The 13,717-nt window shown below is 37.9% G+C and overlaps 1 protein-coding gene across 3 annotated transcripts in view; it reads left to right on the top strand.

The window, feature by feature from the left end:
* ddc (dopa decarboxylase) overlaps positions 1 to 13,717 on the top strand; it is a 70,372-nt gene that overhangs the window by 15,425 nt on the left and 41,230 nt on the right. For 2 of the 3 annotated variants that reach the window (XM_062984112.1, XM_003222297.4), the window contains exons 2-4: positions 3,930 to 4,149; positions 7,744 to 7,857; positions 12,726 to 12,845. In XM_062984112.1, the coding sequence (XP_062840182.1) occupies positions 3,949 to 4,149; positions 7,744 to 7,857; positions 12,726 to 12,845 (435 nt within the window). In that variant the 5' untranslated portion in view covers positions 3,930 to 3,948. Of the gene's footprint in view, positions 1 to 1,471; positions 1,614 to 3,929; positions 4,150 to 7,743; positions 7,858 to 12,725; positions 12,846 to 13,717 lie in introns of those variants that run through there. The other variant, XM_062984113.1, reaches the window with a different exon arrangement.

The raw sequence follows: 13,717 nt of genomic DNA on the forward strand, positions 1-13,717 counted from the left end.
AGAAGCAGGAAATTCAAAGCACCCCCAACAGATGGCCATCCAGCCTCTGCTTAAAAGTCTCCAAAGAAGGAGCCTCCACCACAGTCTGGGGGAGAGAGTTCCACTGCCAAACAGCTCTCACAGTGAGAAAGTTCTTCCTAATGTTCAGGTGGAATCTCCTTTCCTGTAGTTTAAAGCCATTGTTACGTGTCCTAGTCTCCAGGGCAGCAGAAAACAAGCTTGCTCCCTCCTCCCTATGACTTCCCTTCACGTATTTGTACATGGCTATCATGTCTCCTCTCAGCCTTCTCTTCTGCAGGTTAAACATGCACAGCTCTTTAAGCCGCTCCTCATAGGGCTTGTTCTCCAGACCCTTGATCATTTTAGTCACCCTCCTCTGGACATTATACTCCTATTTATGCAGGCCAAAATCCCGTTGGCTTTTTTTTTTTTTTGCTACCACATCACATTGTTGGCTCATGTTTAACTTGTTGTCCACGAGAACTCCTTGATCTTTTTCATACCTACTTCTGTCAAGCCAGGTGTCCCCCATTCTGTATCTTTGCATTTTTCTGGCCCTTGTAGAGCCGTGTCTTACAATGGAGAGGAAGGGTGAAAAGACCACCTGTACATTAGACTGTTTTAGCTTTGTTCTGGGAGCTCAAAAATTGTTTATGATCTTTTGAAAAGTATGCCTAGCATTATCATTGGTTCCTACATGGATCAACATGGGGGGGGGGGGGGAGTGATGGGGCTTGAGGAGCCTGGTGAACTTCTGAGTGACATGGTTTGGGACCCATCTACCTTTGGGATCGTCTCTCCCCCTACGAACCTGTACGGTCTCTTTGGTCATCAGGGGAGGCCCTCCTCTCGCTCCCGCCAGCATCGCAAGCGCGGTTGGTGGGGATGAGGGACAGGGCCTTCTCTGTAGTGGCCCCCCAGTTATGGAATTCGCTGCCTAGGGAGATCAGGCAAGCCCCCACCTTGATGGCATTTCGGAAGAGTCTGAAAACTTGGCTTTTCACTCAGGCCTTTGGTTAAGATCATCTTTTTTCCATCACAATTATTGTGCTCCTCGACCTTTTGCACTGGTCGCTCTTCCCGACTCCTGATTGATTGATATCACTCTGGACTCCTCCCTACCGTACCAAATGTGACCTTAAATGATTCTAATGCACTTTATCTATTTATGAATTTGTTACCCATAATGTGCACCGTACACTTTGCTTATCCACTATTGCAACCTCATTGTTTTTAACCTGATGTTTTAATTCTGCGTTGTGTTTTTAACTTATTGTGTATATTTTTTATTAGTTTTGTTTTTGTCCTGATGTTTTATATTTTATCATTGTTTGTATTTTGATTTTGCTGTAAGCCGCCCCGAGTCCCCTTCGGGGGAGATGGAGGCGGGATACAAATAAACTTCTTCTTCTTCTTCTTCTTCTTTTTCTTATTATTATTATTGTTATTATTATTATTATGGTGTATTTTTGCTCCAGGGAAACAGCACATTTCTCAAGCCATCTCATCCAGTCTGGAAATGACAGCTTCCGTTCCTCTAAGGAGAGAGTCGCCTACTACCCAAACCTGTTTCTTTTGAGGATTAACAGGGTCCCTTTTGTGCAAGATAGCGTGTACGTCCCCTAAAAAAGTGTTCATGTTGAAGTGGATTGTGTAGGTGTAAAGTGTTGTCCCCCTCCTGTTCCTCGATATCTCCAGTGCATTCATCAAGGACAATCCATTGAGATGGGTCCAAAAGCCCGTCATCCTCCTGAGTGTGTTTCTGTTGCGCCTGGTCTACGATTGGGAATGGAGCATCTGCATGATTGTATAAGTGTGAATGTGGTGAAGCACCATCCCAGTCATGGCTATCCCCCATGCATTGATCAAGGACTGTCCACTGAGTGGTATCTAAGTAATTGTGATCCTCCCCAAAATTTTGTGTTTCCTGATCAGATGTTAGGGGTGTAAGAATTTGGAATCTGCTGTGTAACTCAAGCTGAGCATAAGTATTCTGAGGAGTCTGGTCCTGTGTCTCTTTCTACCGGTGACCCCCTTCCAAGCCTGAGGGTTATTCACATTTAAATTGATCTCCCCATAAGGTTCCCTATCATGTTGGTGTTGGTGTGATGTGTATCTTTCATTGTTATATTATGTGCTTCTATAATTTCACACTAGCATTAAGAGAAAATCAGCCATCTAAATGAGGGGCAATCTACTCACAGTGTATTGTTCTCACTGGACAAATAGAAAGATGGGCGCAGGCAACGGACCTCAATTCTCAGTCAGGCATATGTAAAGAGAGTCCTGCCTTGAATATATTGAAGTCCCCTTTCTGTTTGACTTTAAATTTATTGCCAGCACCCTAAATTTAGACTGAAATTGACTGACACATTTGGCATTAGTTGCAGTTTCTGAGACATCTTCCACTGCAGCGTCATGTAGAATGAATTGTGGTGGGTTATTTGGGAAAGAATTAGTGCATGAATTACTGTGGTTAAGCTATCTCTTTCCCGGAAATCCATAGCTGATGGACCACGAAGCTATCTCCAAGCCTTCTAAAGCTGCATTGTCACTGTAGATTTCATGCAGTGTGACACCACTATAACTCCCATGGCTCAATTGTTGACCTGTCCTCCAAAGGGTCAGCAGCTAACTGATATACAGATAGACAAAAAAAACCAGATTCTCTGAAAATTGGTTAAATGCTGTTAGTTTCAGAGCAAAAATTTCACAGATACCGGGCCTAGGAATGCCCTCGTTATAAATAGGTGCACTAAATATCAATTCTTGGAACATAAGAAGCCCTCCCTGGATCTCCTGAACATTAATAACCTCCCTTTTTTGGGCAAGGTGATTGAGAACGCAGTTGACCTCCAACTCTTGAATGACACATACTTCTCTGACCCATTTCAAACCGGTTTCAGAGCAGGATACGAAGTTGAGACGGCTATGGTTGCCTTAGTGGATGATCTCTGTCTCAACACTGAGAAGGAATATGTATCCCTGTTAGTGCTTCTAGACATCTCAGTGGCTTTCGATACCATCAACCATGGTATCCTTCTGAAATGCCTGGGGCTGAGAATCGGAAATACTGTGTTCCAGTGGTTCCAGTTGTACCTCTCAGGCAGGTTCCAGATTGTGGTGGTTCTTATGTGGTATCCCACAAGGTGTCATTCTTTCCCCAATGCTCTTTAATATTTACATGAAGCCGCTGGGAGAGATCATCTGTAGGCATGGGGAGGGATGTTATTGATATGCTGATGACACCCAAATACAGTAGAGTCTGACTTATCCAACACTCGCTTATACAACGTTCTGGATTATCCAACGCATTTTTGTAGTCAATGTTTTCAATACATTGTGATATTTTGGTGCTAAATTTGTAAATACAGTAATTACTACATAGCATTACTGCATATTAAACTACTATTTCTGTCAAATTTGCTGTATAACATGATATTTTGGTGCTTAATTTGTAAAATCATAACCTAATTTGATGTTTAATAGGCTTTTTCTTAATCCCTCCTTATTATCCAACATATTCGCTTATCCAACATTCTACCAGCCCGTTTATGTTGGATAAGTGAGACTCTACTGTATATTTTTCCATGCCTTCAAAAACAGCTTCAACTAAGGATAGCATGTCTCCTCTGAATAAACACCTGGAGGAGGTAATGGGCTGGATGAGGAAAAACAAATTGAAACTGAATCCAGACAAAACAGAAGTGCTTGCCATCAAGGGTCCAAATCTGAGGATGGAGATGTATCAACCAGTTTTGGATGGCCACCGGAATTTCCCTGCTGCTGCTCCACTACCGCCATGTTTCGCCATGGACCTCATCCATGTGATGGTCAAACTTACCCACAAATATATAATTTATATGTATCAGGCTTCCTTATACAGAAAATAGTCAATTTTTAAAAACCTCCCAATTTGTTTCTTTTAGGTTGTTCTGAATACTTGATATGGATGCCGCAGAGTTCCGAAAAAGAGGGAAAGAGATGGTGGACTATATTGCTGACTATCTTGAGAAGATAGAAAAGAGGCAGGTCTTTCCTGATGTGCAGCCTGGCTACCTGAGACCTCTTCTTCCAGATTCAGCTCCTGAGGAACCTGAAACATATGAAAACATCCTTAAAGATGTTGAAAAGATCATTATGCCTGGGGTAATGCTAAGTTGTGAATGCAAAGGAGCTTTGATGGGTCTATAAGTGCCATTCTCTCATCTTTGTTTGTAAAGAGACCTAGTTTTGGGGAAAAGACAAAATGTAAATAAAGTTAATGTGTTGACGAAGGCTTTCATGGCCAGGATCACAGGGTTGTTGTATGTTTTCCGGGCTGTATGGCCATGTGCCAGAAGTATTCTCTCCTAACGTTTCACCCACATCTATGGCAGGCATCCTCAGAGGTTGTGAGGTATGGAGAAACTAAGCAAGGAAGGTTTATATATATCCGGGGAAAGTCCAGGGTGAGAGAAGAACTCTTGTTAGTTGGAGGCCAGTGTGAATGTTGTAGTTAATCACCTTAATTAGAATTGAATAGCTTCATCTCCTGGATTCTTCCTGCCTGGGGGCATCCTTTGTTCAGAGTCGTTAGTTGCCCCTGGTTGATTCATGTCTGGAACTCCTCTGTTTTCAGAGTGTTGCTTCTTATTTATTGTTCTGATCTTTGAGTTTTTTACATTCCACAGATATATATAAACCTTCCTTGCTTAGTTTCTCCATACCTCACAACCTCTGAGGATGCCTGCTATAGATGTGGGCGAAACGTCAGGAGAGAATACTTCTGGAACATGGCCCTACAGCCCGGAAAACATACAACAACCCAATAAAGTTAATAATTACAGCACCATAGACCTGAAAAGGCCTGTAAGAGCCACTAAGCCAAACTCTCACCATGAATGAATAGAAAATTAAAACACTTCTGAGAGTGCTTTATCCTATTTAAGTTTAAAGATTTCCCAAGAAGGACAGTTCACCACCATCAGAAGCAGTCTTTGCCACTGTTAAACAGATCTTACCAGTAAGAAGTTGTTCATAATATTTAGATGGAATCTAAATTTAAATCAGATGAAATCTTTATTTAAGTTTGGCGATCAGTATAGAATCTCACTTTACAATCATCCATCCACATCAATGTCGTGTTTACATTTAGTTAGAATATAAATTAAAATTTATCACCATTTAAAAGTAACTTACTGTGTTTACCCGAAAATAAGACATCCCCTGAAAATAAGACCTAGCGTGGCTTTGGGAGCAAAAATTAATATAAGACACTCTTATTTTTAGGGAAACACGGTATAAAACCTTATTCTGACTATAGGTTTTGAAAAGATAACCTATTCCTTCAAACAATATCATGTTAAAAATATCTCATCCTGTATTATCCTTTTGCTGGATGTCACTTTTTTTTTTTTTTTTTACAAATTGATGCACAGAAGCAGGCCGATAATCTTGTAATTTCGTGGTCACTGCCTATTAACATATAGTCCGAAATATCTTTAGTGTTTGAGCCTGAAATAGATTCACTAGAGTATATAGTTTTTAGATGGTTTATCTATGAAAAGCCCCATAGTCAAGTGCTGGTAGGCCTGTCTGGCTCAAATACTAATTTAAATCCATTCATTCATTCACATTCCACTCTCTTGAGCACCAGAAAATAAGATTGCTCCATTTTTCAGAAGACAGTTTATTCAGATATTTCAAATTTTCATCTCTTAACTAAACATGCCCTATTTTCAAAAATGCTCCTAATAAGTTTTGATTTTCTGACTTTTCACAATCTTTTTGATCCTAATCTGGACACATTCTAGCCTACCCATATCCTTCTTGAACTGTACTACCCAGAATTGAATATGATATTGCAAGTGGTGTCTGGACTCTAAATTCCTATTGATGCAGCCTAGAATTACATTTGCTTTTTTATCTGCCACAGAACATAACGCTTTCTCCTTATTTGATGTTACAGTAGAGTCTCACTTATCCAACGGGCCGGCAGAACGTTGAATAAGTGAATATGTTAGATAATAAGGAGGGATTAAGGAAAAGCATATTAAACATCAAATTAGGTTATGATTTTACAAATTAAGTACCAAAACATCATGTTATACAACAAATTTGACAGAAAAAGTAGTTCAGTACTCAGTAATGCTATGTAGTAATTACGAATTTAGCACCAAAATATCACAATGTTTTGAAAACATTGACTACAAAAATGCGTTGGATAATCCAGAACGTTGGATAAGTGAGACTCTACTGTATCTGCAAATTTGATGCCTCCATTCCATCCTAGAAATCAATGATAAAGATGTTGAATAGCACTGGGTCCATGACAGAACTCGATGCTGCTTTTCTCCAGGATAAAGAACCATTGGTGAACATCCTTTGGATTTAGCTGGTCAACCATTTAGAAATCAACTTAACAGTCATATTGTCTAGTCCAATGGTTCCCAACCTATGCTCCATGGAGCCCTAAGGGCTCTGTGGCCATTTCAGGAAAATAAAATAAATACAAATTGAATGAAATTAAAGGATAAAGTTGAGAATAACTTGAAATATTATGCTAAATTTCAAGTTTTAAAATACAGCTTCATAGCATGAACATTGCACAATTGTTTAGATATCTCATTTCTTTATATTCCCTTAGTATCAATCCCCCCTTTCTCCCCCCGTAACACTACTTCTAAACACCAGAAACTTGTAAGACATAGAGTAGGCCTAAGGAGCTCAATCTTAGAAATTGTCTAGTTCATGTTTCAGTAGCTTTTTGCTAGAATATAGTGGAAAACCTTGTCAAAGACCTTGCTGAAATCAAGCTATGCTACATCCACAGCATTATCTTAATCTACCAAATTTATAACTATACAAAAAGATTAAAAAGGAGATTGTTAAAAAAGTAGTCCCATGAATACCACACACATCACATATCATAGTGAGATGGTCATAATCGCCTACATATTTCCTGTGACTAACTCATTAAAAGTGTCTGCATTTCTAATCCGCTTTCTTTTCCCATCATGGATGTAAATGAATTATTTTCTGTTAAGTAATAGTCTGCTAGTAAATAACCACACACAAATCGTTTCCAACAGTTTCATCTGCAGAACCAATTGTTTCCCTCTATTTTGCATTCTTCCACATGCAGAGGATTCCTGGCTGAATAAGTGCAAGAATGTTAATTCTGGGATGCCCTTCTGTTTTGGCTTCTTGTCTCTGCATATAGACTTGTTGAATTCAGCACAATTGTTCCTTCTGAGAATCCTTAGTTATTAGGAACACGTGCATTTTCTGTTGACATGTTTAAATACAGTAACTGTATGTTACACTGTGATCAATTTTTCATTATTTGATTTCCTATTTTCTAATTTTGCAAATTTGTGGTCAATGTGTTCCATTTAATTTGTTAAGACACTATTCAATATTCAGATGCATTAATTATGATTTTTTTTCTCTAGCTTGGAATTGTTAGCTTTGCGTAGTGTTAGAGACACCATATATCCAAAGGTTCTATTATGAACAATGGTTCATATTCACTGAAAACCATTCTGAAGATTGATGTGCTATTAATTTTGTGTAGTTATGATAATATTGTTTGCAAAGGATGTCCTGCTGAATGCACAATGAATTTTAATTTGAACCCATATGTCTCAGAATAAGAATATGCAAACATCCATAGTGTGATAATGTGTAGGCACCATATTTTCAATTCTTCATCACCAAGTACCGCTCCTCCTAATGAATGCTTATTTTCATTTGCCTCAGGTGACTCACTGGCATAGTCCGTACTTCTTTGCCTACTTTCCTACTGCCAACTCTTTCCCAGCAATTCTGGCTGACATGCTGTCTGCAGGCATTGGATGTATTGGCTTTTCTTGGGTAAGAAAGCTCTTTGTAGATGTGTCCTGTAGGCCATTACAACGCAAATATTTATGGGGAAAGTTATACAAACTAACACCCACTTAATTCTTTTGTTCCTGGTTTCTCAGATTCCCTTAAACTTTAATACGGGCTCCTCTTTCCTTCCCCCCCAAATTGCCCGTAAAGTGATTTTCTAACCAGCCAGACTCAAAACTAACTTCAGATAACTTGTAAAGCTGTTACAAAAATAAAAAAAACACTGCACTCAATTTCTTCTCCCTCCAGAGCAGAAAAAGTGTACAGTAGGATCAGCCAAAGAGGCAAAATCAACAGATACACTTGAGTATGAACCTGTGTAACCTTAATTGTTTATTTCAGTAAACTAATAGAATCAATATAGCAATTTATTTAGAGAGGCTTTCCTTGAAGTTATCCGCCTTGAATTACAATACCTCCAGAATAATTCATCAAACTTTCTCCTAATTTTTCTCTCAGATGGAAACCAGATGATTTTAAATAGATTTCCCCTCTTAAATTTCCCTAAATTAGGATTAATTTTGTGGAGAAGCATTCCTGATTAGACATAGAATCATAGAATTGTCAGTCCCTGGAAGATCTCGGAATAAAAGTTCGCTTACAAAGGTAGATCCTTGTAAACAGCTTTATTTTTCCTTCTTGCCAAGGGGAATCGAAAGCTAGTTCTGACTATTTCCCGCCAAACTGCTAGTATTTCATCTAGCTGACCCATGACCCCTCCTACTATCTATTTCTAACAGCTTAGTCTGACCAACGCAGAATAGAGGGATAGCATGACATCCTTGGATCTAGACACAATGCTCCTATTTATGCAGGTCAAAATCCCACTGTTTTTTTAGCTGCTGCAACACGTTGTTGGCTAATGTTTAACTTGTTATCCATGAGGACTCCCAACATGTCCCAACTCTCTTCAGTTCTGTCTGTCAATTTGTTGAGATGTGCACACCTCATTCTTAAAAAGTTTTGTTTACTAGATGGCTGCTTTTCTTCAATTCCTTCTTTTGATTTTCTAATTGTTTGTGCTGCACAGGGCCGGCCCTAGATAAATTTCAAGTGTAAGTCAACAGTATTTTTGGTGCCCCCCCCCAAACCAATCACTGAAAAATAAAAGGTAGAAAGTAGAGGTGAATAGAATATATGTGTGTGTGTGTATAACACACACATACTCACACACACACATATATATGAGAGAGGCACATATAGTCCCTGAATATGTGTTTGTAAGTGTGTGTGTGTGTGTGTGTGTGTGTGTGTGTATACAGTAGAGTCTCACTTATCCAACATAAACAAGCTGGCAGAACGTTGGATAAGTGAAAATGCTGGATAATAACAAGGGATTCAGGAAAAGCCTATTAAACATAAAATTACATTATGATTTTACAAATTAAGCACCAAAACACCATGTTTTACAACAAATCGACAGAAAAAGCAGTTCAATACACGGTAACGTTACGTAGTAATAGCTGTATTTATGAATTTAGCACCAAAACTTCACAATGTATTGAAAAATTGACTACAAAAACACTGACTACTAAAAGGCAAACTGTATTGGATAATACAGAACGTTGGATAAGTGAAGGTTGGATAAGTGAGACTCTACTGTATATCTTATATATACATACACATACACACAATGTGGAGAATATGTGGCAAGGTAGATAGATAGGTAGGGAACCACAGTGGAGGAACCTTCCCGGGAGCAAGGTCTAATAATAGTAATAGTAATAATAATAATAATAATAATAATAATAATAATAATAATAATAATAATAATAGGGTTTTGGAGCACAATACTCCTGACCTCACGATCGTGTTAAAAGACAAAGTATGGATTGTCGATGTCGCAATCCCAGGTGACAGTAGGATTGAGGAGAAACAACTGGAAAAGTTGACACGATATGAGGATTTAAAGATCGAACTACAAAGACTCTGGCACAAGCCAGTCAAGGTGGTCCCGGTGTTGATCGGCACACTGGGTGCAGTGCCTAAAGGCCTTGGCTTGCATTTAAACACAATCGGCGCTGAGAAAATTACCATCTGCCGGCTGCAGAAGGTCACCTTACTGGGATCTGCTCGCATTATTCACCGATACATCACACAGTCCTAGACACTTGGGAAGTGTCTGACGTGTGATCCAATTCAACAACCAGCAGAATGTCTGCTGTGGACTCATCTTGTTGTGTTTCAAATAATAATAATAATAATAATAATAATAATAATAATAATAATAATAATAATAATTGAATGTTTGACAAACGCAAAGTTTTTTAAAATTGTTTTTCTATTTCTATGGCACCTTCTGCAATTGCGTAGTTTGCGTATGGCTTAAGCCACCCCTGGTGCTGCAACTTACGGTTGACTCACGTTTGGCTGTTTTCAAGCTAGATATCACCCATTCTTTATCACTGCATTTCATTTTTGTTTGCATGAGTGTAATTTTAACATTTCTCTTCAGCTGCAATGCTATCATGCGTATACCGTCTTGCTATCCCACTAGCATGAAAATTACAAATGCACATCGGTTAATGCAATAGCTGCATACTTACATATTACTTCTTTAACAAATATCATAGGCTGATATGAAAGTCACCAAGCTTTCAGAAGGTATAAAGCAGACCTGGAGAAGACAAATTACATGGGAAGAATTGAATACAGCAATAGATAAAGCCAAATTAAATTCTCCTTATTAGGCCCATTATTGCTTTCTACGATGAACCAAGTGCTCCAAAAAGGAGAAATGCCAGAGTCCTGGGAGGAAGATACAATAGTTCTCTTACCCAAACAGGACAGACATGGAGCAAGTGAAGAACTATAGACTAATTTAATTGGTTAATAACTATTATAGGTTGCTTGTGGAAATTTTAGCAAACAGGCTGAAACAAATTTTAGCCAAAATAATACATGGGTATCAAGCAGGCTTCCTCTCAGGTAGACACCAGAGCCAAAATGTGAGAATGATGATAGCTATAATAGAGTATGCTGAATAAGACCCAAGCAGAGAGATCGCATTACTATTCCTAGATGTGGAGAAAGCATTTTCTAATGTGAAGTGGGACTATATGATTAAAGTACTGGGCCATTTCAGAGTGGGTCAACACTTTAGAAAGGCCATAGGAGCAATCTATTCAAGACAAAGGGCCACATTAAAAATAAATGACCAAATGTCAAATTCTATAGAAATTCAAAAAGAGCAAGACAAGACTGCCTCCTGTCGCCTCTACTGTTTATTTGAATATTAGAAAGTTTGAACAGCAGAATTAGAGAAGCTAGCGAAATTAAGAGAGTTAAAGTTAAAGGGTATGAATTTAAAGGGAAGGCGTATGCAGATGATTTGGTTTGTTTCTTAAGGGACCCTTTAAGAAGCACACATACTTCATTGGAGATTACCAACAAATTTAGGATTGTGTCAGGCTTTAAAATTAATAAGGAGAAATCGGTATTTCTAATTAATAACTTATCTAAAAGCAATATTGTTGAATTGGAGAATTTAACAAACTGTAAGGTAGTACCAAAAGTAAAATATCTTGGACAATGGCTAACTAACAAAAATAGTAAACTTTACCAAAGTAAGTATGACAAAATGTGGAAGGAAATAAAATGAGATCTTGAAAATTGACAAAGGCTTCAAATTATGTGGTTAGTGGTGATAGCAATAATAAAAATGATGGTATTACCCAAAATGCTGTACCTGTTTCAAAACTTACTGTTTATTAAGGGGGTAAAGGTGTTTGAAAAATGGAAGAGAGATTTGGTCCAATTCATATGGAAAGGCAAAAAAGCCAGAATTGCCTACAGAAACCTTATCGATGGAAAAGACAGAGGGGGCCTGTCATGGCCAGATCTCAGATACTACTATGAAGCTGTAAATTTTAGTTGGTTAAAGGATTGGATTAAACTGGTCAATATGGAATTGCTTAAGTTAGAGGGCTATAATTTAACATACGGATGGCATGCCTATCTATGGGAAGAAAAAGACAGGGTGAATAAAGAATTTAATGGACATATAATAAGAGCCAGCCTTTTAGCAATATGGAAAAGGTACAAGAAGGGGATAGAGCCAAATAAAACCCTTATGGCTACGCCCACTGGAAGCAGTCCGGAGACTGGCTATACACACTGAATCTGACACGTACAAGGAATATTTGGTCAAAGAGAAAGGGCAATGGACACTTAAAGGTAGAGAACAATCTGGGATAAAAGACTGGTTTAACTACTTCCAACTTCATGACAAAAGGATGCGAAGGTAGGATTTGCCTCTAAAAAATGGGAGTTAGAATGTATCTTTGAGAAGGGCAACAAAGGCCTAATCTCCAAGCTCTATAAGTATATTTTAGAAGACAACTTAGCAGACAACCAGATAAAAACTGCTGTGATTACATGTGCCAAAGATTTAAGTAGAAATATTGATTTGGAAGATTGGGAACTTCTTTGGAAAAGGGGGTTTAAATTTTCAGTGGCTCGTTCAATTAGAGAAAATATGTTTAAATTTTTTGATAGGACTCACATAACATAGAACTTAGATAAGAAATGTTAAGGTATAATAACTGTACAGCCAAATTTGATTTTTCGCATGTTTAACGAGTGCTGACTGTATACCATTTTGTAAACTTGCTTATTATGTTGTATTTTTTCTTTTTCTTTTTCTTTTTTTTCTGTTCTTTCTGTTTTTTTACTGTTTTATTTTTATATACACTATAAAATAAAAAATTATAAAAAACAAATATCAGAAGTTCCAGAGGCAGAAACAAGGATATCCTTGCTACATTTGTGTGTTTTACGAATAAGCACCATATTCTAAGAGTAAGCACTATATTATTTTACTTCATTTGTTGGTTTCTTTCTCTACCTAGGCTTCAAGTCCAGTATGTACAGAACTGGAAACAGTCATGCTGGATTGGCTCGGCAAGATGATCAATTTGCCACCAAACTTTTTGGCGGAGAAGAATGGACAAGGGGGTGGGGTCATCCAGGTAAACTTTTTTACTTAGTTATTCATTGGTATGTGTTGAAATCAGAATAATATGTATGTTCAAAAGAATTGTCTTTAAGAATATGATTTTAATTCCTTCTACTTTTGAGTTATTATTTCATCATCTTGTACTTATTTAATCAAAACAGCAGCCTCCTCATGGAAAAGGCAGGTCCTATATTTTGCCATTGATTGTAAGACGCAGCCCAATTTTGATGCTCCAATTAAGAGGAAAAGGTATTTTTGATTCTAGAATACACACCTTTTATTTGAGAGTTGATTTTTGTAAAAAATAGTTTTTTATACTTACCCAACTTTACTTCTTTGTCTCATTACCCAACTGTCCTGACAAGACTCTGGAAAGCCTACCCAGTGCCACCAGTGTGGCCAGTGTGCTTGACTTGTCAGTTCCAGGCTGCTGTTTCTGGCTTTTGTTGCTGTCCTGACCTTAGTGTTGCCAGGTTTGCTTTGAAGGAAGAGCATCAGGGACAGCAGACTCTTTTCTTTTAGGAGCAGCAAAAACAAGTTTCTTCCATCTTTTACATTTACCCCTTCAGATATTTCAAGATAGCTATCATGTCATCAGGACCATAGCCAGAAAAAAAAAGGGGGGGGGGGTGAAACTTTTTAAATTAAATCATGAAGAGTAGTTCCATAACACAAAATAATTTAAATAGTATGGTTCATTCTATATTTTATATAGACTTAATTAAATCAATTTTCTATATTAGGTATGAAGTTTCAAGTCTTGAAAATGACTGTTAATTGGTAATTTATAGTTACAAAAGAATACCACAATGTCTGTTGGAAACACTTGAAAACTGTGTCAATACAATGTGTTGTCAAAGGCTTTCATGGCTGGAATCACTGGGT

Source organism: Anolis carolinensis, chromosome 6, assembly GCF_035594765.1.
Source record: "Anolis carolinensis isolate JA03-04 chromosome 6, rAnoCar3.1.pri, whole genome shotgun sequence".
NCBI lineage: Eukaryota > Metazoa > Chordata > Lepidosauria > Squamata > Dactyloidae > Anolis > Anolis carolinensis.